We start from the raw sequence: 27261 nt of genomic DNA, 5'->3' as shown, positions 1-27261 counted from the left end.
CTGAATTTGAAAGATCAGACTACACAAGGTTAGTTCATGTAACTCCAGAAAATTGTAGAGCAGAAGGAAACAGTGACTTAACAACTCAATACATTACACCTGCCACACTGGTTACAGCCTGAAAGAAAATGGTGTCTGTACTCCTAGACCAGTCCATGGTGGAAAACAAAGTCCAGTAAGGGGGGGAAGATGGAGAAATCCACTTCAAAGGCACATTCATGCTGCAGCATAGGCACATCCACAGTGGTCTTGGTATTCTTAGACTCCACAGGGAGTTGTAATGTGATTTTCTTGCTACAAAATTTGTTGTGATAACTGATGCTGTCATAGAAGAAGATGAGTATTTGAGACATGTAGAATAACATGACAGAAAATATTGGCTGAATACTGCCTATGGCTTAGTTTAAGAAAAAACCCCAAAACCCCCAAACAAACAATGACATGAGAGCTAAATAACAATTATTAAAATGCCTAGCTTTCATTAAGATTGGGAGAAAATTACGTCTTCATTAACACTCCTTGGTTATTATTTTTTTTTATGTGCTGAATAGGGAAGTAGAAAGCTAACCCAGTATTGAAACAGAAAGAAAATAAGACTTTAATGAGGGTTTCATCAAAAGGTTAATAAACTCTCACCCCCCTCAATATCCCAATTTTGCTGTGCATTGTTTTTCAGTGTTCATTCTCTAAGAATCCTTACAGTTATATTTCATTAACATTGAAATGCCTAATAAAACACAATGAAATTGAAACATATTTCAAATATCATTGCAAGAAATCAGACAAGGTTTAATTCAATTCGTTTGTTGTTGACCAACAGTATCTGAAAAGAAAAATGAAAGATGGCATTGAATTTACTAAGCCTTTATTTTTACTGATTGTCCATAAAGTTTTGCAAGTAAAGTTTCAGAGAACACTGTAGACATACTTTACCTGTTGAGTTGAAACATAGGAGCAAAATTGTCCCTTTTTGGGACTTAAAATTGCACAGACTTCAGCAGGTTTATTGCAGTAAAAAGAACAGATTTCCACCAACAAAATTATGTGTTAGTTCAGATAGTGACATACCTGGCACACAATCTTGTCTGCTGTCACATTTATGATAACTGAGAATGTGGACAGAAAATTAAATTGGAGAGTCAGTGGATAGTCAGCAATACTGATTAGGACAAGATAATCAACCTATAAAGTAGGTGGGTGAAGAAAGGGGGGAAAAAAATACCCAACCAATTCATTTTGATAACTCAGATATTATTTTGCTCATATTACTAGAAGAAAAAAAGAAATAAACTATGAATCTTGGAACTCCAGATGTAGTTTATCTTTTCTTTTACAATTTTCGGTAAGTTTGGATTTTTGGGGTTTTTTTATTTTATTTTAATTGTAGAGCTTTGCCCATTATTTATATGGTCAGTGCCTGGCAAAATGAAGCTGCTGTATGTTGGGAAAGGTTGCTTGGAATTTCCTTATGTTAGCACATGGATTATGCCTTTCCAGATTAAAAAGGAAATTACTAGAGAATATGCTGTTGTTAATTCAGTAGGGTGTTGCTAATGGTAGTTCCTTCCTGTACGTTTAGGAACTGTCACTGCTACTGTGCTTTTCTTTTTAATTCTTTTCTGTAAGTGTTTTACTACATAAGTGCTAGCTTAATACTCACAATTGCAGTCTTCTTTTGAAATTTTTAATCTTCCTAAACTCAGTATCGTTTTGGCATCTCATTAGACAGTTTTGATGCCACGTAGTGTATGAACAAAATGTTAACCAGTGCACTTTTCATCAGCTGGTAGTGTAAAACAGACAAAACAACAGAGCTGCTTAAATGCGATTTCTCATGCCTGTCTTTCTTACTATGAATTTGTGTTAGCTTTTTATTCATTTTATTGAAACCTTCAAGATTAAGTGACCTACAACTGTTTATTTTGGTAGCATTACTCTTTTCCATCCCACTTTGCTTTTGTTTTTTTCTGGTGATCTTCTTTGTCCTTAGCTGCTACTATCCTTGTGTTTACCCCCACACCAATTCTGAGCAGAAACTTGTCTACTGGTGTTTTACAGTTTCCCATTGAGCTTTAGGACTATTCAGTCTTATTGCTTATGCTATGGTTAATCTAGACTGCCTGTGTTTTTATTTTTTAGGAAACTGAAGCAGCAGTGCAAGCTAAACAGCCGAATGTGGAAGAGGTTTTGTCTAAAGGGTGTCATTTATATAAGGAAAAACCAGCTACTCATCCAGTAAAGGTAATGAAGCAACCTTTAGCAATATCCATTACTGTGTAATAGGTTATGCTTCCCCTGTTGTACACTTGTCCTTGATGTGCTCTGTTTAAAATCAATAAAAGAACCTGGCAAATGGCATTTGCTCTGTTCTGTGATGGCATAGTCAGGGAAAATGTAATGTTCCCAGCTAAAAATTTTTGCATATTTTGATGGGGATATTGTTTTTCACATTAAGGTTGTTCTACTCATTCAAGAGTAATTCACACTGAAAGTAAATGTAATTTTTGATGTGTTATTAATGGCAACACATAACATGTTTTAAAACTCCTTTATTTAAAATCTCAGAAATTTTGTCAAATAATAAAAAATGAGCAAATTTTCTAGAAAAAGTAAGAGTCAAGTCATAAAGAGAGTACTTTGCTTTATTTTTTTTTTTCATTTTGAAGGAAAGAACACATGACAACATAGAATTTTCCCACTCAATTTCTCTGCCAAATTTTATCTAGAATGACTGACTTGATGCTGTTTTGGAGCAGAGGACACATTGTTAGGAAAGCTATGCCTCCCAGCACTTCTCTTTTAGAAAAAATGTACTGTAGAATCTGCTCCCTCAGCTTATAAATCAGTTATAAGGGGTTATTTTACACACTGTTCCCAAAGACTATGTGGACCTTCATTGAGACTAGAGTGTAATTTTCTATCCTGTGGAATCTTGAAGTCATCAGCAGCCATCCTCTCATGTCTGGTTCAGCTGCTTTTTGAGCAGGAGACCAAACTAGTGAGGCAAATACCATGCAACCAGAGCTTGTTCTGGTTTCTAGTTTTATAACTGCTAATTAAGTATCTGTAAACGTGATGATTAAGAGTTCCCAGAAACAGTAATAGTGGCTTATTGATTACACTAAGTATCTATTACAATTGCTTCTGACTGGGCAGAGATTGTAAACTTTGTATTTAGAGCTTTTCAAAATGTACAGCACTCCAAAACCAGAACTGGGAGAAAAAGGCTTTCTTCACAAAGTTGTCTATAGGTGATCTCCACAGTGAATTTCTTGTTTTTCTATATAGTTCACTATAGTTGACTAAATAGTATTATTTATTTATTTTCTAATATACTATTATTTTCCTATAATAATAGGAAGTATTATTTTCCTACCTTTACAAAATTTCCTCCGAATTACTTGTAAATCCCACCGGCAGATCTCCATTCACAGGAACACATGGATAAACTGATAGTCACTTTAGAAATTAATACATGTTTAAGAATGATTTGGTTTCTCATCTTCTTTCCTGAACAGAAATGCTTGAGAGTTATTATCCCCTTTGGTATATGTGCATTTTTAATGATCAGTTCTCGTAAACATGATAAAATGCTAGAAGAGGTAAACTCAAGGTCACTTGAGTGGGCAGAAGCAAGACTGTTGGATGTTTTCCCTGGCTAATAAAGCCCTATTTTTGTTGGGAACTGAAATGTCATCTACACACTGAATGGATGATGGAACAAGAATCACTCCACAATAACTGCATTTACTCATTTTGTGTGACTTCAGCTGCATCTTTGGGGATCTTATTCCATGTTTTAACAAGGAGAGTACTCAAACAGAAAACTATAGGGTTTGGCTTTCTAGATTTTTTAATTACCTATAAAGAATTGCAGGACCAATGCTGCCATTTTCAAGAGGAAGAACTAGTACTTGTTTTACATAAGAATGACAGAAGTATAAATGATGTTGAAATTACTCTGTTTAGCTGAAGATTCTGACACAGAAGTATAGGCTGTGTCCATATATTTTAAGTGTTCACATCAAAGACTGAAACTTGCCAATTTTTACCAGATTTACTAGAAAATGATTACTCTTTTAAAGCTTATAATGTTCCTTGAGTTGTAGTTTTTACAATGATATTATAAAACATATCTGTGAGGAAATTTGTAGCTTGTGGAGTGGTGCATATTTAATTTTTAGTCCCACTTTGCCTTTTACTTGTTTCATTACATTCTGTAGTTTCATTTAATTGCACAACCTGTGGTGTTAATTTCTGGTTCAATGTCTGTCTCATACATTAAGTCATAAAGCAGTGGTTATATGCTGTCAAGACTGCTGAACAGCTTTCTTGATGCTGTAGGTAGGTTTCCTTAAGTCATCATTCTTCCTGAGTTACTTTCAGCAGAGTCAGCTATTTATATGTTTCAACATAGACTTTTTGATTAACATCAAAATAATTTTCTATATAAAAGGTATTTGGTGGAAGCAAAAAATTTTTACTCAGATTAAGATGGTTTTGGAAAGATGTTAGCAAGTTTGCAAAGTTAAGAACTCAAAATTTTAGAAAATTCTTGAATTAGAGCTGCTTTGGTGCCCTTGGTTTAGGCTGAACCCTGCTTAATTCAGTTCAGGATATGGACATCACTCACAGTGCAAGCAGCAGTTCAATACTTAGACTCATAGTTCTTGTTTAGTGTGTGGCACAGAAAAAAAGATAAAGTTATATGCCCTCTTTAAAAGCATTAATTACTTGCATAGCATTGCTTGACAAATTTGTAGATTATTTAGCTGTCTGAGGCAGCTTTGCTTTTTTCCCTCCATTTATTTCCTTAATTCACCACAAATCTTCCCATTCTTTTCAATAAATGAAGTAGAGGTCCTATTGACTTATTCTCACCACAAACCTTTCCTGTGCTCAAAAGCGGTATGTGCCAGAAAATTAGAGATATCCCTGCAATTTATGTGCATTTTATCTGAAATAATGTTCATAGTTAAAATTATTCTGGCATTTCCTAATGTTTAGCTGCTTATCTTTGCTACCTTTATAATATATTCCCATTATAGTATTTTGAATGTAAATTAAATCCCATGGATTTATATTGACACGTACTTAATCTTATCTCATAGTTATGTCACTGAAATAAGTATATTTTCACACCGTCACCAAGCATACTAAAATAGAATTTTTCAATGCAAGACTGTAAAAACATTTTTGTTGGCAAATGAAATCCTTGTATGTGCTGATTCAAGAGTCAAGAATGGGATGAGATGTGTGATCCTTTAAGCACTAGCACTTTAATAATCAGACCTATTCACTTTTATAAAATGGATTTCATGCTTTTGAAATGCATTTCTGTAAAGCTTTTGAAGGTGAGGGAGGGAGAGGTTACTGCTGGTGTCAGTGGCAATAGAAAGAATGTAAGCCCCAATCTCATGATTAACAGCACTTAATCAGAACAGTTTATTCAGGAAAGGATTTCTGTGCCAGTGAAAGCTGTGGTTCCTTAAGACAGCACTCAATTTATCTTTTTCTCTGGTGTGTGAGAAGTAAGTAGTGAGGAATTTATTTTCATTGTCCTCAGTCTTGCATTTAAAAGACTACATTTGTCTCTCTAAATATTCATATCTAATTTTAGTGCTGTCAGTGAGATTAGTTCACGTAAGGATGTTAACATCACTTAAATTGCTCCAGTGCTGACATTTAAGGAAAATCTATAAAATTTGTTCTAAGTGCACCAGATTTGGATCTTCATGCTTGTCACCAAAGTGCTAGAGTTGCAATTACAGCAAAATTGTTGTGCTCAAAGAAGCTAACATTTTAATGTATGCATGTTATTTTATGCCAGATACAAGATCAAACCGTAATTTTGATAGAAGGGTTTAGAACTGGTTGCTCTCTTATTAGTGGTGTAGCTGTTGCCCCAGACAACCCACTCTAACCTGTGTGGTAGGCATGTTTTATGTTTTGTCATTGCTGGGAAGAAATCTCTGGCTCATATATGTAAGAATGATCAAGTAACTACTCATGGCAAGGACCAGTATTAGAATCATGGAATAGAGTCAAACTCCAGACCCTGCATGGGACAGCCCCAGAATCACCCCATGTGCCTGAGAAAGTTATCCAAACACTTCTTGAACTCAGACAGGCTTGGAGCTATGACACTTCCCTGGGGAGCCTGGTCCAGTGCCCAACCACCCTCCAGGTGAAAAATCTTTTCCTGATATCTAAAGCTTCCCTACTATCTCAGAGTCTGTGTGTGTGTGTGGGTACATACATCAATTTAATGAGCATTGTTCTCCACCCCTCTACTATTGACCTCTGTCATCTTAGACTCTAGGTAATTAAAGTACTTTTCTTAATAGGCATCCTATTTCTATCAAGGCTGGATTGTGATTTCGACTGTAGATCTAACTGTGGATTGAAACCATAGAATACTAAAAGCATTCCTGAGTGGCATCAGTACTCTGTGCTTTTGTGGCAGAGAATCAGAGAACAGCTTAAAAAGAAATGCTGTCTTTATTTTAAGAGTTTAGACACGTCAGCATAGAATTAGCTTCATCCTTCTTTACAGTCCTTAAAGCAAGGAAAAAAGAGAGGTAGAAACACCATTTTCAAACCTAAATGCCTCTCAGGATTATCTGATGTTATTCACACTCCAGACTTTCATGTAGGTTTTGTTTAATAGTAACAGTTTAGTTTAGTTTAGTTTAAAAGCCAGACCTCTCAGGCTGGGGTGCTGTCCCTGGCAGGGTCAGGATCAAGCCCTGTGAGGGGAATCAAACACAACCCCGGGTGGCTGGGCAGGGCCAAGGGAATGGGCTGCAGTTGGTCCAGGAAGTCTCTCTGTGGTCAGAGTCAGGCACCTGCGCTGGTTCTAAGTCAGCTCTGAGCTTCAGCTGCCAAACTTTGAGGAGAAAACATGCTTTTAAGGCCCTGACACCAGGAAACACTTTTGTAGCGCAGCTGGAAAGGATTTTACTTGTCCCTCTCCCCCGTTTGTGAAAATTCACTATGGTATCTCTCTGTTTTGTTTGGTTTTTTTTAATTCAGGTGATCCACCAGACTAAAAAACCAACTTATTTTATTTTGCATTTATTTACATTTGTTTACATTTGCTTACATTACAATGCTGCAATTGGATGGGCCCCTGAGCAAACTGATCTATTGGTTGGCATCCCTGCCCATGATGGGAGGGGACTTGAAACTAGACAATATTTAAGGACTCTTCCAACCCAAGCTATTCTATGAATCTGTGATACATTAATTTGTATAAATTTAATATATTGTTATTTTCTATTTTAGAAAAAAATAGAAGACTTGAATGCTGACTGGAAGGCAATACACCACTTAATTCAACAACTAAAGGAAAAGCCAGCGTTAGCAGCATTTGGCCATCTATCTTCAGGTGTCTGTAAGTGCTTCAAAACATGTATTTTTTTAAATTAATTACAAAGAACACATCAAAATGAAAATGAATGGAGACAGTCTAAATTAATTCTGCATCTTTAAAAGTGCTACTATGGCATTCAAGTTGGTTTTTTATCATTACCTTTCTATTTTATGCAATGTATTCCAGGAGACAAATTAGATTGTGATTTGATGAAAAGGTTGCAGAATGCTTTTCAAATTATTACCGTTTCAAAGTAATTTTTCTTTTATTCCATGACGAGGTGAGATTTTTACTTTCTACATATGCTAATGGAGGAAATACTACAAAGGGAGACAAATTATTTAAATTAAAAGATAATAATGTAATAGGTCAAGTATCTCTAAATTGGTCACAGAATGAAGTTCTGAAATTATTATTACTGATAGGGCAATAAAGTGAGACTGTTTCAAAACAAAGCTTGTCTATTCACAGAGAAAGTCATATGACAACATGGTAGGAGTAATTCTGCAGTTAAACCCTAAGTCTGTGATATAGATCTCTTTGTTTCTTGCATTCATGAATATGCAACAAGATACCTGATCTCCATTTCATTTGAATTATTTCAACAATATTTATATTAGATTATTCACATATCTCTTTGCACCTCTTGTTCCCTACAAGGATTACAAACTCATCTTTTTTTTCCTTGATAGATGGATTTTATTTCCCAGTCCTTTCCTTTGAAATGTAGTGATTAGGTAGGGGTGAAAAAGAAACGCTTCATGGAAGCACTGTGCTCAATCTGAGTTTCTAAAGTCTCTAAGATTCTTTACTTGGTATTGAACCATTTCAGTTGCTTGAAAGAAGAATGTTACCTATACAGTTTGGAAAGCTGCTCATCATGAGTGGGAGCAGAAGGAAATCTGTCCCCCCAACCCCTGTCAGATTGCCTGTAACTCAGGGTATGATACAGCTGCAGTAATCAATCTTGGAGTTGGATTACATGTGGGTTGTTGATCTCTCTTGTTTTTAACATGCTTTAGTGGGTAACACACAAGGAATCTTAAATTGGAGAATTCTGTACCTTCTACAAGTGACTCTCTAGGACAGCAAAGCAAAAAGCCCTTTTTTTTCAGAGAACTACATAATTGCTCCATAGAGAGAGAATCCAGAAATTTCAGTACCAAAAGACAGTCCACCTCCTGCCCAAATAGCATGTGTGAGTTCAAGAAAAGATGTCTTGCTCGTGACATGTTGAATCTTACTGAAAAGGAACTATTGTTTGGTTTTAGTCCCTTAGGACTGCTGTGGTTCCGTGGCAATAATTTCAATTTTCTAAAAAGGGCCAAATGCCGCTACTATATTTTTAAACTAGAGGACAACAGTATTCTTGCTTTGCATGATTTTGTTCCAAGGCATTCTATAGGAATTCATGTAATTACGTGGAGGGAATGAAGGGGATGGGTAATAATTTTTTGCTGTGCTAAACTTGCTGTGAGAGTTTTCTGTGTGAACAGGTTATGTCAGGTTCCAGAGGGAAAGAGTGTTGGCAACTTGTGTATCTGCTGTAACAAAAGAAATTGTAATAATGGAACAAGAGCCAGAACATGGAGTAGTAAAGGAGTATATATTCTTATATTACCTCACCTCTATCTGAAGAATTGCAAAATTACTCACCTTAATGCAAAATGTAGTCTCTGACTGCAAACATTTCTGAGACTCAGCAGATGGAACTATACATGCAGAAAATGAAAGCACTGGTGTTCCATAAAGGATTAAGCAGGAAGTAAGACAGATTTCCATTCTATTGTCAAGAGCACTAAAATTTGAACCTGTGCTTATAACACTAATTCATAATTTTTCTTTATTTGAGTTTACTGTGATCACATTATTATACATATATTGACATAGAACTGTAGAGTTCAAAAGGGACCTGAGGAGACATCTATTCCTTTTGCTTAAAGCACAGTCAATTAGTGCAGGTTGCTCAGGGTCATGTCCAGTCAGGTTTTTAATATCTCCAAGGATGGAGACTCTACAACCTCTCTGGGCAACTTTTTCCAGAGTTGAGCAACTCTGACAGTAAAAAAAAAAAAGGTTTCTTCTTCTATTCAAGTAGAATTTCTGGTATTTCTGTTTTTGCATGTGCTTCTTATTCTGTCACTGGGCTTCATTGAAGACAGTCTGGATCTGTCTTCTTTACTCCTCCAATTAGATATTTAAACACATGGGTATGATCCCCCTGAGCCATTTCATCTCCAGGCTAAGACAGCAGTTTTCCACAAAGATAGGAAAAGATATCTGCTACTAAGGTGTTTTTGTATTTCACTTAAAAGAATGGGAGAAGAGGAGGGAAGAAACTGGATGTCATGGGTCTGGTCATTCTGTGCTATAAGTTCTGCACTTATTTTAACCCCTTACAGATATTTTTATGGCCTTATTTACTCTGTGCTGCTGACTCTCATGAACCATAGGGACTCAAACTGGCTATGGCAGAGCTAGCTTTAACCAAAAGCCTCCCAAAAGCTAAACAATATCATTAAAGGTCATTTTTAAAGAAAGATGCACAAAATTATTTTGGAAGGATTTTTTGAAGCAATGGCAGTATCTCCTGTTGATAATTATTCAGTTCCTGATCCTATAGAGACATGCAGGGACATCAGGATTGAATAATGTTGACATGTGTATTTGAGACCAGAGAATGAAGACATAACTGGCTTATCTCTACAGCCCTGTCAGGCGTCATTTGGTCTGGTCTGGCTACAAGAACTCAGAGAGAGAGTCTTAATAAATTCCATCTGGTAGCTGTTACAGAGGTAAAGCACCCTGGTTATAATTATTTCTAGGTCTGCATATTATAGTTTCTTCAGCAGAAGAAGCATTACAAAATAGTCCTTAATATTCCATGAGTCCAGTGTGCCCTCAGGCATAAGGAACAATAATTACTTCTCCGGCTGGCTCAAAAAGTGTACTTAGCTGAAGGGTATGCCTAAAACCTTAGCAAAGATTGACTTCCAAGATAAGATGAATCAGGAAGAAAATCATACTTGCTATCTGTACTTGACAGGATAATATGAAATGGTGTGAATGTCTCTATCCAAATACCTCGATGCATTGCTTAGCCAGCAGTTTGAAAACATTTTCAACAGAGAGAAATGCAGTTCTGGAATGTGCTTTTCCAGGAGGGGGAGGTTTTAATAGCATCATTAGCATTTATATTACTTCTTTTTCTTCTTTTATACTGAAGTCCTATCACTGTATTTACTTAATAAGTAGGTAAAGGTATACATTGCTTTGTAAACCCCTCTGAATCCATAGTGGGGTGGGAGGCCTTCCTGACTTGTTCTGGAGGAAGATATTTTCTATAATTTGTCTTCACTCCAGTAAGATGCCAGGGGAAAATTTTGGTCACTTTTATTTAGAGCTATCTTGAAAGTACAATTTCTTTAAAAGGATGTGTATTTATTTTTTTATTTTATTATTAAGTTATGCTGTACTTGAAGTCAGTGAAATTTTAAAACTACAGATGAATCTAGCTGAATGTACTTGAGCAACTAATTTTACATTTTACATGTTCACCTAATAAAACTCTGAGTGATATATTATCTTAATACTCTTGCAGTTTAACTTATTCACTAAACAGTACTTTGTGTACAAGCAATTTCATTTTTTCTCCTGACTGCTTACACAAGTTTTTGCTCCTTTTTTGTCTTTTTTTTTTGTATCAAATGCCTAATCAAGTGAAAGAGAGAAACGTGTGACTCTGAAATGAAGACAAAAGTTGAGTGAGAATTATTATCAATTACAATGGTGAAAATTCTTCTGAAATTAAGTAGAATTTGTCCCTTTAAACTTTAAAAGTTATCAATCTTATTTTGGAGAGTCATTTGTAGCAGGTCTGAAAAAAGATAAAGATAAAAAAGGATTGGTTGTGTTTAACAGTTTGTAGCAGGGTTGCATTTGACAGAAAGGCTTTATATGCACTGTTAGGTGTTGTACACTTACTACAAATAAGTAATTTGAGGAAAGCTAATACTGCATCACCAGAGCTCACAGCACTCACCATCAGCTTTAGGTGTCTTTCTTCAAATGCCTGCAATCAATGCTCTCCTGTGCTTTCAGTATAACTTGCTTTAGGAGTAGAAGTCAGACACTGCAGACACAGCGCCAAAGACTGGGCCTCCCTCTTCAGGGGAAGAAGGCTTTTCAGGACTTAGAATGGATGAAGAAGAGTGGGAGAGGAGTGAGGTATCATGCTGAACCCATTGGATCTGAGTTGTGAGGACTGTGAGCTGCACTAAGTTCACCAGCAGCAATGGTGGTGAAGAGAACTCATCACTTATTAGCCCATATATTCAGCTGGGGCGTGGGAAAAAGATTCACAGCAGTCAGTCACCTCCAGAGTCTGTAATATCTTGAGTCTTGTGGTTTGAATTAAAACAGTGATATTTGTGAATCTGGGGAAAGTAGCGACAACAGAATTTAATTTGCTTATCCTTGGTATTTTAGTTGCAGGAATATAGTATGTCTCCTTCTGTTTGAGAAGTTTAGTTTGTTTTCTATTTCTCTGTGGAGCAAATCCCCACCTGGACTAGGCATGCTGCTTTGTTCTAGGCTTTTAAGATCACATACAACAGTTCTTGAAAAATACCAGTTACTCAGTGTATGCACTGCTGTGGCTTAATGCAGCTGGAATTCATATTCACTGCTTGCAGTAGAAACACGTACTGGTGCTATTAAAAATATACTGTTTATGAGTCTGTAGGTTTTTGAGGAAACTTAGCACTAAACAAAAGCATGTATGTGAAAATAAATACCTTGATGAAAACTTAAAGTTGGAAACTAATATCCACTTACCTCAGAGGCTGAAAGTGCTTCTGTAGTGCTAGTATGCATCTGGAATTTTCTTTCATTTTCATAATAAATGCATAGTTGAGTTATTTATTATTCCATACTGGTTACGTCTAAGATAGAGAGACATACAGATGGACATGGCAGTGTCCTTCATTATGAAGACTGGCCTGTTAAATGTCTGATATGATATTTGGTTTAACATTTTCAGTGGTGATGAAGGATTCTTTGTTTAGGAAACTATAACCATTGAAATATATTCATTTCCATGGACTTCAGGGCTGGATTGTGTACTGTTCCACTGCCTCTTTAAAACTAACAAACCATTTGTATTTAGGAGATAATCAGGAGACAACAAGAAAAATGTAAGGAACAAAATGACAACAACTAGCTTTGGGCAAAAAATGCACAATAGATACATTTTCTTTTTTGTTGTATTCCATAGCTAATGTGCTCTGAAGCAGTCATTGTTTATATATTATGCCACTGTTTGAGTGAACACATATGCTGTAGTTCAGTACTTTTTCTCAGAATTTCCAAAAACTAGTCTTAAAAATCTTTGTGCACTTTGTGCATATGTGTATTCAAAGGGCGTATTAAAAACAAATGTACAAATCAGATATTTGAGTGTCTGTGTTGCTTATATCAGTTGGCATAGTGTAATTGAGACCAAGAATACTCAAAATAATTCCTTGGGAGGGACTGAACAATCCATGGATGTGTGCATCTACAGTGTTTTCGATACTAATGGACATGTGTTGATATTTAAAGTTAGATTGCACATAGTCTTCACTGTTTAGAGGAACTTCATTGTCAACTATTAAAATGATTTTATGAGGGATGTGGTAGATACTTAATTTTATGGAATCATTCCCCAGAGAGTTGAACAGGTAAAAATTCACAGCATGCAACTGTTGGTTGTTGTAGTAGTTCTCCACTGAATTAGAAGGCAGTGCTACTGCCAGCAGTCCATTTTGGTTTACTTTGGTTTTAGGACACCAGTAAAGAAGACCACTATCATGAGTTGTAGTAGAGTGAAATACTACTTCCAATAATGATCATGTGTCTAGAACCATGTAGTTTCTGATAATTGTGCAGGTTGACTCTAAAGGAAATGTCTATTTTTAATATTAACTATAATTTGGTTTAACACTATGAAAAGTTTTACAAAAATAAAATGCAAGAGAGAAATTGAATAGGTAAAAATGCAGTGGGGAAGTATCACAGAGAATACCTTGAGCTCTTAAATCACTAGAGATCAGTAACAGTAGACTCCTCCTTTAGTCAGCTGGCCTAAAAAAGATTGCTCACACTTGTATAAAGTGGATTAGTAAAAGAACAGATTACTGTCTTTACCTTTTCTTTTGGATGAAGGAATAAATAATGGTTTGTATTTATAATTTTAGTAGACTTGGGTTTGAGTCATTTTACTTTACAGACTTATGTAGTAAAGAGGTTCAGAGATGCCAGCCTGAAATGACCCTATTATGTGTAAATTGCCATAAAAATGTTTTCCCCTTTGTATTGAGGAAAGAAGTGTCTAATCATTCCATCTGATTTCCATTAAGAAGCTTTTTTACTTCTCACATATGTGACACATCCAGCAAATAACAATATGGCACAAAACTGAATCTGTTACCACTTGATTGGAGATTTTTCAAGGTCAGGACCCAGTTTCACAAGCAGTTCTATTTTTCAATACAGCTGACATCAGACACAAGCTGAAGACAAACTTGTCTAATAAAGCTTTCAGATTCAATTTTCTCTCTGCATATAGCTTCAGGAATCTCTGGAGGTCATTCACAGCATGTGCTGTAACACCAACAGGGAGAAGTAATGAAAAGCATCTATATAAAAAGCTGACACTATGCCTTCCAAGCTGTATGAATAAAAACATGATAAGCAAGTTTAGAAGCACAAATCTCTGTTATTCTCAGAATTTCTGTTTTGATCTCTATAACATATATTGATTTGAGGATTTGCTTCTGGATTTTCTGACAGGTGAATAATACATGCAAAATATACTTAAGCCATAAAAGCCTAATTTGAGTAAAAACCAAAATCTGTGTACAAATTACACCTTTATATTTAACATCCTATTTCAGGGGTCTTGCAGTAGGTTCTTCTTTGAAAGATCTGTAATAAACAGGTGTGACAGTGCAGTTTACAAAAGGAATGTGAACTTGCTTTGTTCAGGGCTCAGCTGATTAAACGTAACTCACTTGGGATTACAAAGAAATTTTTTTTGTACCCATACCTATGATGAAACATAAATAAGAAAGTCAAAGCAGGAGTTGGCTGCTTTGCTGTTATTAAAGACAATATGGAACCAAGGTCTACTTTTTCTATTCTGTAACAAGTTATTGAAGCACAGCAGTCAATATTTATGATGTAAATAAGATTAATGCTATCATTAGTCTTTCAAAGGACCACATTCACCTATTCCATTTTTAAAATACAATCTGGTATTTTCTTCTGAGGAGCAAACTTTGCAGCTTGTTTTCTTTCATTTAATGTCTTGATCAATAGTCAGTAGCAGCAGGATATGCCAGATTTATTTTGGTTAAATCCCATGAAATGACAACATACCGTAGAATTCCTCAGACTGTTATTGAAAAACCTATATCAGATGAGAGCACAGAACTAAGTTACAGTTATGGTTGGACTTTTTTATATGGTTCCCATAATCTTGGTAATAGAATCCAGTATTGGCAATTTTCAAAAAATGTGGCAACTGTCATTTTAAAAAACAGATAGAATCAAGAATTTAGATTAGTTTATTCTGGAAGATATGGAAAAAGGGAGTAGAGTTCCTAGCAAAAAAGTGTCCATAATAAAAAGGTAGTTTATGTCCTTTTTCAGTTTTTCTGCCTAAGTTTCTAACTTTCCATCTTTAAATCACTTTTTTTTTAAATAGTGTTTTAAACCTACTCTCTCTCTCCCCCCTTCTTTTTGTTACAATAACCCAAATTACTGTGGCATTTGACTATCCAGATAGCATCAGCCTGCAAATAGCAGTAATCTCTCTATTCTGTTTCTTTTTGTATAGTAATTAGGCCTATTGACAATTACATTGCATGAAAATCTCTTTAATTTGCTAGAATAGTAGAAAGTGATAGGCCATTCTGCACACAATCCTCTTGACCTGTCTGTTCGTTGTTGACTCATCCCTTTAAAAGAACAAAGCAAGCCAGCTTTTCCTTGTGGAGGGAGCAGTGCTCAGGGATATCCTGGTCATGCCCTACCTGAGTCTTTGACGTCCTCCCTAATATTTCTGTTGTGAATGGGGCTGCCCTACAGAGAAACAGCCAGCCAAAGAGCATGAGCAGAGTGGAGGCTACAGGGAATGAGGAATAAAGCTCACAATTGCTTCTAAGGTTTCTGCTCTAGTCAGAGGGCATGAGACAGTGACAGAAAGACTTGCTTCTTAAACTGTAGAAGGCTAAAATGAGGAAAAAAAGGTTTATATGAAGTTTGTCACTGAAATATCTGACTGCTATCTTTATATCCGTGTGGAGTAGCAGGGGACATGAAGTGGTGGAGATAGGCAAGAAGAGATTTGCATTACTGATATTTTCTTTAACAGTAGATTGGTGGTCAGACCACACTTAAGTTCCCAAATGCAATTCTTCTTAGAGTGAAACTAAAATAGAGGTTAGTTTGACCTGAAAAGTAAGCATTATAGGAGAAAACTTGATAAGTGTTTCACAAAGTATTACCAAGCAAGATATTTTAATATTTCTCATGAAAGAACAGAAGGTGCTTGTAGTGATTTCAGGAATTCCTTTGTCAAAACAAAGTGACAGTGATGGTGTTGCCTTTGAACGACTGGTTTTAATCCTACAAGACTTTTCACTTGAAGAATAAAGGTAGACTTGGACATTTTTATATAAATTCTGTAATGCTGTTAAATTAGCTAATAACTGAGCTCTGATTATTTCACAGTTTCGTCAAAAATGTTATGTTTTTTTTTTTTTTAATGACAAGGTACCTAGAATTCAACGGGTTCCTTGTTATTTTGTATCTGTGTACAATTTTTACACCCTTTATTCAGAGTTCCCCTTGGCTAAGACAGCAATTTATGCCTGTTAAATCAATGTGTAGATCTTACAAAATTTAGAAGAGGTGATTTTTATGAGACTGTAAAAGTTGGAACTGCTGGCAGTGTGGTTTCTTTCTTATATCAAAGAATTAGCTGCCAAAATTCAGTTACAAGCCAATAGCAGTACACTGGAATTGTAGATTGTTGTCATATAGATTGTCATCCAATTGAAAGCTGCATAAATCAAGGAACTTGTTACTTTTACTGACAAAAGGAATAGTGAGAGGTGCTTGCATCATTTGTGACAGATGTAGTCACAACGTTTTTTATAAGGCAAGTATGTGACAGAATTTGATTTTACAGCGCCACAACTGCTTTAGCACAAAACATTCATTTTCATGAAACCCTTTTGTAACAACTGCTCACTGAAAAAGACGCTTATCCTTTGGAAAAAAAAAAAATGCCTTGTGTAGGGGTATAAATTATACTGCTTTTAAAAAATGCATATGGAAGTTTCTTTGGCTACCTTTCTTTAGTTTCTGTCTGTTTAACTCTCACACTCACTAAAAGTGATCCATTCATACCACAGCCTTTTGCTTTCCGATTTTTAGTGGCCCCATCAATCATGCTGAACTCTGCCTAAGGAAAGGCTCTTGGAGGATGCCATGGCAATGTTATATTACTAAAAGGAGACTGAACTTTAGAGCAGTTTCTCTTTCAGAAAGGTTTGAATGGAACAATAGGTCCAAGCGCATTAATTCTACCTCTGTTTACAGATCTATATTACAATCTTCAGTTGGTTTTGTACTACTTGTCCCTGGTCGAGTCATAGTCTAATTAGGATCAAATGCTGAGGATTTAAAGTTTTTTCCACTACATGTAGAGCAGTCAATTGAATTGTTTATGTACACTGTGCCAGGATTAGTCCCATGTATTATCTTCAGTCTTAGCTGCTTCCTTCCCAAAGCATTCTCTGTCATTACAGTATTTCCAATTTGGTTTTTAGAGAGTATTTGAAACTGAGAACATAGCTGTACAGGACCGTGGAAAGACTGAGGATGGCAGGGACTTCTGGAGATAATGTGGTCCAACCCCTATTCAGGCAGGAGAACATAGAGGAGGCTGCCCAGGATCCTGTTCCTGTGGTTTTTGAGTATTTCTGAGAGTGGAGATTCCACAAACTCTCTGGTTCAACCTGTTTCAGGACTCCCTCAAGAGCATTTCCTGATATTCAGGGGGAACCTCCTGTGTTTCAGTTGTGCCCATTTTATTGTCACAGAGCACCGCTGGAAAGAGCCTGGATCCACCTTCTTTGCACTCTCCCTTCAGATATTTATACACGTTCAAGTGGTTCCCCCTGAGTCTTCTCTTTTCTAGGCTGAACAGTTCCTGCTCCCTTAAGCTTTCCTCATGTGACAGACATTTCAGTCCCTTAATCATCATTGTGGCCATTTACTGGTCTCTCTTTAGTAGCTCTATAGCTGTCTTGTGCTAGGGATCTGAGAACTGGATACAGTATTCCAGGTGCTGACCAGAGGGGAAGGATCAGCTCTGTCTAGCTGTTGGCAATGGTCCTCCTAATGCAGCCCATGATGCTGATAGCTCCATCACTTTCCCGGGATTTGAGGTGAAATTTTCATTCCGTGGGTCCTCCATATTATCCTTCTTGAAGATAGAAGTGACATTTGTTTTCCTCCAGTCTTCAGACACTTCTTCCATTTGCCATGATCCATCAAAGTTTGTAAAAAGAATCCTCACAATGATTGCTGCCAGCTCCCCCAGCACTCACAGCTGCATCCCACCAGAGCCCATGGACTTTTTTATACATGTCCTGTTTGCTGAGGTATTTTCCAACCTGATTCTCTTCTAAAAAGGGCAGTTTTTTAAAAACTCTAACTTCTGTACATGGAAATTACCTTGAAGTACTTATTATGATCAAAGGAACTGTTAACATTCCATTTCTAGGTATCTTGCATATATAGAAAATATTTGCAGAAGCTCTTCGCAGCAACAGGTCACAATGTGAACTTTTTGCTATGTGGTACAAATTTAACTTCACCCTAATGTTTATTTACATTGTGATGGACACAAGCCTACTTATGTGGCTTATATCACTGAAATTCTTAGTGTTTAGTAGACTCTACCTATTTTGTATGTTCTTATTCCTGTTGCAAATCATTGTTTGTTATTGAAGAGTTTTTCTTTACATTGAGTGAAAGACATATCAAAACATCTTGCTGTTGTGTTTGGAGGGACTTGGAAGAATGCATTGTACAATAAATAGCTTAGTCACACTGCTGCATATAAAAAGGCGGACGGTAAGAAAATTCTATCAGATCTATCTTATGACAAAGGAAGAAAAGTCTGGGAAAGCTGACACATTCCTACAAAATTTAAAGTTCTGATGTTGTTTATTAATCTAGTAATGGTAACAGTAACATTTTAGAAACCATAACTTTTGTAGTTATTTTTCAAATATAGCAGTACACATTCACTTGTAAATCTTTTTTTCTCCTAAGCATTTTAACCTTGACTTTCTACTTTCTTTTGAACCGCTAAGGTGTCTTTAGTTTCAGTCCCTCCATCCCATTGCACAGACTATTTTAGATCTAAACTTTAATTAATAATCCCATAAACTGTCAGCTTCCTTTCTTTTACCTGTAATTAAAATTATATATAATCCATAATGATTTGTTAGGAGTCATAAAGAGCTTCTAGAAGTAAAAGTTAGTCTAGGCATTTAACTTGTATTTTAAACTGATGACGGTAACACATAATGTGAATGTTCCCTAAGTGTTCATGAAATTAAGTATAAAACTTTTACCCATTTATAGTCTATAAAAATTACTATGTATGAAATATACCTGATACAGGTACCAAGTCTTCTTTTTCTAGGAATTGTTTTTACTAAATATTCAAGGCTAAGAGAATCAAACATTGGTGTTGTATTAAAATAGGAAAGACTCACTTTGAAACATGATTTTTGTCTTTAAAAGCTGGCTAAAATGTTAAGAAAATGTTAGCTTTGAGATACAATGCTCTAAGGATGCATATTTTCCACATTTAGAGCTGTGGGTGGAATTTTGTTGGCAACAATTTTTGATCAACATAAAGACTTAGATATTCTGAGTTCAGATCACTAGAAAAAAACATTCCTTGCTTTCAAACTTCAAAGTTGGTGGGCTTTTTGAGGTAATAAATTTATATTATAATATTTAATCAGAGTTCTGTTGGAGACTATTTTCCTTTCAGAACTCCTTTATGACCTGGAACACCTCGCAGGTAGCTGTAGCCCCTCTGCAAAAAGTGTTACTGGCAGTGAGCATTTCGCAGGGAGGGGCTGTACTGAATGGGAGAACTTAATGTACTCTTTACTTTGTTTCCTTGACATTGAAGGACAGACAGAGATGAGACAATTCATCTATCACTGGAACAAGTCTAAATAAATCAGTTTCAGAACTGTCTTTCCAGATCTCTCTCCAGGAAGTCTGCTTGGAGTTTAAGAATATGATCGTGGATGGTCTAACCCTGTAGAAAAGTGGTTGCAATGACACAGCATAAGAAAAAAAAAAAAAGAAAAATGCATTTTAGTAGCTGACAGAACTTCACCTGTGTGCTATTGTGGAGTTTAGTTGTTCCAAGTCCACAAGGATAAAGTGCTCATAAAATGGCACTGAGATTTCCCATGGAAAAGCCAAACGTTCCTGGTGTGCAATGTCCCAGCCAGCAAACTGCTGGTTTTCCCACTGAGAGAATACTCATTTGTCCTGCCACTAAAGAAGTCAGTGTTGCATGTGTTATAAAAAATTCACTGAGTGATGTCATCTGAGTGTATGCCATAAGGTACAGGTATTCTTCCTCTGCTTGGTCAGAGTAAAATGCAGCTGAGTTTCGACTAAATCAGGAAGTTTAGTGGGTGTATATTACTGTTATTCATTGCATGAAGGATTTAAGGCTGGCATCTCCCTTACTTTGTGCTGTTAACAATGGAACTAAAAACATTCAGTTTAGACATGCAAACTGAATTAAAATCCACATCCGGTAACTATGTTATTTCTTCTATGTCAAAAAGCTTTGACCTAGTAGATGCAGTTATCTTACATAATTGCAACTTAAGCACCACTAAAAGCATTCAGAAGGATGGTTTAGGAAAGTTCCTGTGGACTGAGGCAGTTCTGCTTAAAGACTGTGGCTTGAAAGAGAGTGTTTGAAGGGCTTTGAAGCTGTTGAAAGCGTTGTCATTCTTCCTGTCTGTTCTGTTCCTGTTCAGTACCTGAATAAGGAGTTTTATTTGTTTTGAGTTGTCAGTTTGACCCTCTCTTGAAACACAACACTGAATTAAGCAGAGTAAAAGAAGGGGGGAAATTTTTTTCCTTGCAATTGGTTTCATTCTGTTTTACTTGGGTTTGCATTCAATATTTGAATTTCAATTTCATTATACATTACAATTATTTTCACTCTTCAAGTTTAACATTACAGATTCTTTTTAAGATGCAAAATTACCAATATACACTTGATTTCATCCAGCATATTTCAAAGTTCAAGTTGAAAATCACACCTATTATTCTGTGGTTTAGTTTTCTCCTATTATTTTTCTGTGTTGTTCCCTTTTTTGTTAAAGAGCAGAAAGTGCTAATGAGAAATCACCTTAAAAACTTAATACTTGAGTGGTATAATGACTTCAATTCCAATTGTCCTTTTGGTTTTTTGGTTTATCATATCACAGATGTGAACCATTATAACCTTTAAATAAGTTGAAATATGAAGTCCTTAATTTTTTTATGATGTGTTTCAGTAGGATAGAATTTATTGCTCAGATATTTGAAAAAAAAATAATTTTAATTCCAGTTCTGCATTTATAAATGAATTTTCTTGAGGAAAAAAAAAATAATAAAAAGACCCCATCAAAAGGAAAAGGAACAAACTGTCCCCTTTGAGTCACAGAATCTGTCAGTGCAGTTCTGGATAAATTTTTTCAGAATGAGATCTGTTGCTACGTATTGTGTAGTTAATGTTGATTTATATTTTTTTATTAATTTTAGTCGCTCATTTATACACTTCTCTTAAATGAACTGTGTCATATCTGTGCAAGCATAAACAGAGAGAAATAAGCGATAGGTATGTTCTAAGTGTCAGAAGTGAAACACTGTGCAAACACTTTCTAAAGGTAATTTTTATAAATAATTTGATAACTCAAATATTCTAATGGTTAGTCAAAGTGGAACAGATTATTACCACCCTTAGAAGATGTTAATAGATAGTGGTAGGTCTTGAAGTTTTTAGAGAAGACATTATATTAGACTGTTGCCCTTCTGCTAGTATCTCACAACCTTTTTCTAATATTTTAAGTTTCTTGATGCAAAAGAACTACAAGGAAAAAAAAAAACAAAAATAATCAAACAAAACCACACAAAAAGCAGCCCAATGGACAAAAAAACCAACCCCATATGGCAAATCCAGATCAGCAAACCCATAGACTTTAGAACATTAGAAACACCCTGTTCTGAAATAGCTGTCACTAGAGGAAAATTAAATAAATACTTATTAATTAATGAACATATGATTGTGTACTCAGGCCAAAGTACGTGAGAGGCAAAGAGATGCCAGGCAGTCTTCTTAGACACCCCAAGTCTACTGATGGATGTTCCAGTTCAGAAAATTGTTCTTCAATTTACCTGAGTGCTGGTGAGGAGAGAAATTTTCTTGAGATAAGACAACTTCTGATTAACCTTCATGAATGCCAAATTAAGAAACTCTTGTTTTCCTGTTGTCTAAGAATCTCTGAAGTCACAGAGGAAATATAAGGCCTTGGCTTTATGGACAAATTGTTGAACCCTGACCTGCTATCCGGGTTTTCAGATTTCAAACAGACTTTGCTGTAATGGCATGAATGCCAATGGAAAACCATTAGCCTCCCAGAAGTAATAGCAAGAAAAAACCAAACCAAAACAAAAAAGTTACTGTGCATGGGGTTACACTGTTTTGGTGTTTTGGTTTGTTTTTGTTGAAGACAAGCTACCTCACAGGAAGAGGGCAGGAAACTGATTTTCTCTACTCTGTAAGAAAACTGGGGAAAATGCAAAAAAAAACCCCATCTAGATCCTTTAGAAATTAATATTTGGTGGTTCAATTCTAGAAATTGTAGAACACACTCCACCGAGCTTTTATTTCAGCCTTCCTGGTTTACGTATTGCTGTTTCAACAGTTGATTCAGATAGAGATTCTGAAGTCTAGGTGCTTAGTCTCTTTTCTAATAGTACAGAATCTCAGTGAAGCAATGCCATGTGTTCTGTTTTCTCTGTTTTAATATTTTTCTTCTTTGGTTGGCCTTTTTAAAAAATGAGAAAAAAAAATACAAAATACAATTTAGTGTGGCCTCATCCACAACAATATTGTCCATGAGGAACTGCTTTTGCATGATTAACTGAAGGGCAAAAAGAGCCCAACAGTTCATAGCCACCTCTTCGTACATAGCAAAAACCAAGACGAAAAGATCAGCCTTGAACTTCTGAATGATTTCCTGTTCCACACTTATCTGTCCAGTGTTATCTGTCTGTGGCACCTGTCATCATTCTTGCTGCAGAGACAGAAACTGTGCTTCAGTGTTGGGTACTTCCCCATTTCAAGCAATGAATAATTTACAGATTATTTAGAACCTATAGCTAACAGATCAGGAAAAGACACTAAGAAGATATGTCTGTTTAGTCCAAAAAAGGAAAAAAAAAATCCAAAAATCTCCAAATAATAGAACATAATACTTTCAAGTTATGAACTGGTAAGGTAACCAATTAGTCAAGGCTGAATTTCTGGTTGTATAAGTTTCCATATTGGCCACAGGGCCTATGGGAAGCATTTGGTGATAACAGTAAGTGAGAAGATTGTTGGTCAGACAATTTCACAGCTACAAAGTGACCTGGACACAGTGGAGGAAACTTGTTTCTAAATACATGGTCATGCTGTGATATATTGAATAGTCCAACCAACTTTTTTCAATCTATCTTCTGGTCTAGAGAGATCTGACCACACTACTAGATTTTTGGAAAATTACTCCTGCTTCAGCGACCTTTAGCAAGGGGTTTTATTACACTGTGAACTTTGCTAGTGTTACTAGGTCCATCTGGTCTTCTAAGGATGGAATTTGAATATGCTGAGAATGCTGGATGTTAAGCAGATATTATAATAGAAATCCTGTGGAAAAAAATGAACTCATATTTTCTTTTAGTTTTGATTTTCATATTTTCAGTAGAGATAACATAAAGAAATAGGCTTATTTCTGTGTTACCCTTTCTACAATATAAATTTGAAATACTGAAATAAACATTTATCATTGTTCATTTATTCAGTAATTTTAGCTTTTTTTTCTTTCAGTAACTCCTGGTGAAACTGTTGCTGTGGATACACAAACCAGGGTAACCAAGGAAACCACCACCTTCAAACCAGAAATGCCATCTTCTGTGCTTTTGGAGGTTCCAGCCTTGGCTGACTTCAATAAGGCATGGGCAGAACTCACTGACTGGCTTTCTCGACTGGATCGAGAGATAAAATCTCAGAGAGTGAAAGTAGGTGATCTTGATGACATCAACGACATGATCATCAAACAAAAGGTATGAGAAACACTGATTTTTCAAGTTGAAAGCCTCATGATCTTTATTCTGTATTAAATCCTTTCAACAAAGAACAAAGGAGAGATGATAGGTTGCAATATTACAGTACATGCAGTTGTCACTTCAGCTACTGTATCCCATAAACACAAGTATTGGATGAAATGTTTAGATAACTAATTGAGGAGAAAAGAAAAGGTATTTACTATTTTGTCTGGTATTTGAAGCAGATTTCTCTATCTTTCTATTGCTTGTGCTGTAAGAGTATGCAAGCCAATGGTTGAAATATAAACCTTATGAGATTGAAGGACTTGCATAGTAAGTTCCAGGTTGCCCGGAAAAAGAGGACCCTGATTCATACTTTTTCTTATGTTACTTCTCTAATAACTTTTTGAGAGCCTTACATGCTGCTGCTTTCAGTTTATCAAAGGCTCCTCAGTTGTCTTAAAGAAAAGAACAGCTCATTAATGCAACTGTTTTGTCAGCAAAACTGCATCACTGCATCACTTACCTTTGAAAACACAGAAAAATACGAAAATATATGTTTTAGGAGAAGAAAGGGCTAAATTTTAGCTACTCAGTAGCAATAAAAGTAATTTTGTTTCATATAGCTCTGAAGTAATTACCTGCCTTCTAAATTAAGCATTGTTCAATATAAAAGATTTGCCCTGCCTGTGCAAAACTTTTCAGTGCTAAATTTCCATTCAGTTCAGTTCTAAACTGAGTTTAGGACTCCCTATTATATGATTCTCTTGTTTTTTGTCGTCATCTTCCTCCTCATAAAAGAAAGAATCTAATTTATTTTAAGGAAGATATTGACATTCTTTTTCTTTGCTTAAGCTAGAAATGGAGAAAAAATGTATACATGTTATCGAGACTCTACTGAGACATTTTAAAAGAAAATATGCTGATGTCTCATGCGATTCATTCTGCTTCTTTTCTTATATTTCCTTTTTTCCCCCAGTGTTTTAAACTTTCCATTTTTGAGAAATTTGGCTTGCTTTACCATCTAGATGAAGAAAATATTAGTTTCATCTTGATTAATGATGATAATGTTTACTAAGTAGAATTATATACTGCTTCATTAATTAAAGAATCCTTAAAACAGAATAGATATAATAAGTGATAATTCCAGTGCCATCTACACAGAGCATTAGGTTAAAATAGTTGTTACATCATTTGAAAAGGTTGAGGGCCAAAGAAGACTTGTTTACACATTATCTTTTGATGTTTTTCAGAATAATTTTGGTTTTAAAATTTTATATTGTCAAATACTTGGTTCAGCATTATTCAGATTTCTTACTTATATTTCACTTTAGCATATTATTCTGGCAGGCAAAATCCATAGTGTGCTTCCTGCTGCAGATGTCTTTTACTTAAATATGAGACCAAATTATTAACTCTTCAGAATTTCAGTTAATGTTAAACATGTTTTAAAATGAACTGCTTTGTATTTGCATTTCATCTTAGTTCAAGGCTAAAATATTTTAGCACTGCTGCAGTCTGTTCCTGGCTGGGGAGCCCTGTCTCTGTTTTTTGATACCATGCTGCGCTGGTAACAAACCAGCAGGAAAACTCTTTTTTGTCATGCTTACCTCTCTAATTGGCTGTGCAACAGAATGTGACATTTAATATATTCTCTGATGAAGTGGAAGAACCAATGTCTATATATAGACTGCAGTTCTGTTAACTGTCTCCCTCTAATGATCATCTTACTATCACTTAATACATGGAAATGAATGTCATGAAATATTTCATTCTTCTTGTAAATCTATGACTGGATTATTAGGTGGGATGAGCATAAAGAATTTTCAAAACTGACAAAGCATTTTTTAGGTTTCTCATATAAAACCAACCCTACCCTGATTTCTAATGTGTGGAGTGTCTGCAGCAGTCTGTGAGCTGATGAAGTTGGACGTGTCGGTACTTGACTAATCTGAAAAGTCACGCCAGATATGATCTAAGTTGGAAATCCGAAAGTAGTGCTTACCTCCCCTGATCTGTATATCCTGTAGAAGATTATAGGGATTTTTTTCCTGTGGTTGTGATTTAAAAGTCATTGAAAGTCACCATTCTGCATTGTGGTTTACTTGGAGAGTTTATTGCATATTTAGAGGAATCTCAGTAAGATTTAATGGAAGTTCCATCTTTGTAGAGTGACCTGTTTTTTTAAATCAGTTTTTCGACTTCAGGTGTAAAATACCATCTAAACACAGCCAACTACTTGCCTTATAAAAATTCATCATTACAGAGATACATGCTTCAAGAAAGCTGTTTTATTATAATACATCTCTATCTCCTCACCCAGAATTTAGAACACTTCAAACAGCTCATCCTGTTGTTGTGTTACCAAACTCTTACTGTTCTGGGATTTTGTTTCCATTTCATATTTCATCCAAAGCAGAGAGACACTTTTCTAATAAGAAACTGCAATGTCAAAGCAAACATTTTAGAAGCAAAGAAATCCCACATCCTAACAATGAATGTTAGAGGTCGTTTTCCAAATCACCCAGGTGAAAATAAGTGACCTTAGGTTGTCCTTTCTCTCATAGCAGCATGTAATGTTGAAGCTCCATCTCTGAGAGCATTTTGGTTAAGTTCACTTCAATCTGATTGTATCACAGGATTACAGCCACTAACTTTGCCATGTTTTTCCTCCATAAAAGTTTAAGACATCGTTAGCCCTCACTTGAACTTTGCTTGGAGCTGATCGCAGTGAATTGGCACTCTTGCGCGAACAGCACTACACTGGTTAATTATGGGACAATAAAACTCAAAAAAGACAACTATTTAGAAAAAAAGGCTTGTTTTAGTGGCAGCTTCCCGTTAATGAAAGAAACAATACAAATTAAATTCTCCTGAGTGGTGCACAGAATATATAGTAAAAGCAGTATACTAAAAGAGCAGCATAGTGACTAGTGATTTCAAATATCTATAGTTAATCTTTCAGTCAAATGAGTGATATACTTCAATCAAATGTATTACATATTTTTAGTCATTTATGATTGTGTGTACCTTGTTAAACTCTGTAAAATTAAACTAGAAGATACTAAAAAGTGTGTATAAAGATATCTAATACTAGCATTAGTATCATCTGTGTTTGCATTAAAGGAAAATTATTACATTTTTCTCATCTGCTTGAAGACTGATGTTTTGTAGGATTTGATCCTTAAACAAAGAAATGTAAAGCAGGCTGACAAGAGACTCATGTTGCTTCTTTAGACAAGAAATAAAGCAAATAAATTTCATGGGAAAGACTGTGGATATATAATATGCCACAATGTAAGGAGGTGAGGAACGTGACAGAATATGGTTTACCCAGTTACTTCATTTTACTGTCCTTACTTTGAAACAATCAACATGCTTTATATTTGAAGGTCAGGTGGGGGTTCTTCATAAAAGAGAAAATTGTG

General features: G+C 35.6%; 1 protein-coding gene across 11 annotated transcripts in view; it reads left to right on the top strand.

Annotated features, from left to right (window-relative positions):
• DMD (dystrophin) overlaps positions 1–27261 on the top strand; it is a 1179964-nt gene that overhangs the window by 832167 nt on the left and 320536 nt on the right. For all 11 annotated transcript variants that reach the window (XM_032100882.1, XM_032100878.1, XM_032100881.1 and 8 more), the window contains 3 exons: positions 2140–2241; positions 7288–7396; positions 23616–23851. In XM_032100882.1, coding sequence (XP_031956773.1) covers positions 2140–2241; positions 7288–7396; positions 23616–23851 — 447 coding nt within the window. The remainder of the gene's footprint in view (positions 1–2139; positions 2242–7287; positions 7397–23615; positions 23852–27261) is intronic.

Source organism: Corvus moneduloides, chromosome 2 (genome assembly GCF_009650955.1).
Source record: "Corvus moneduloides isolate bCorMon1 chromosome 2, bCorMon1.pri, whole genome shotgun sequence".
Lineage (NCBI taxonomy): Eukaryota > Metazoa > Chordata > Aves > Passeriformes > Corvidae > Corvus > Corvus moneduloides.
This window is presented reverse-complemented; position numbering and strand designations above follow the sequence as displayed.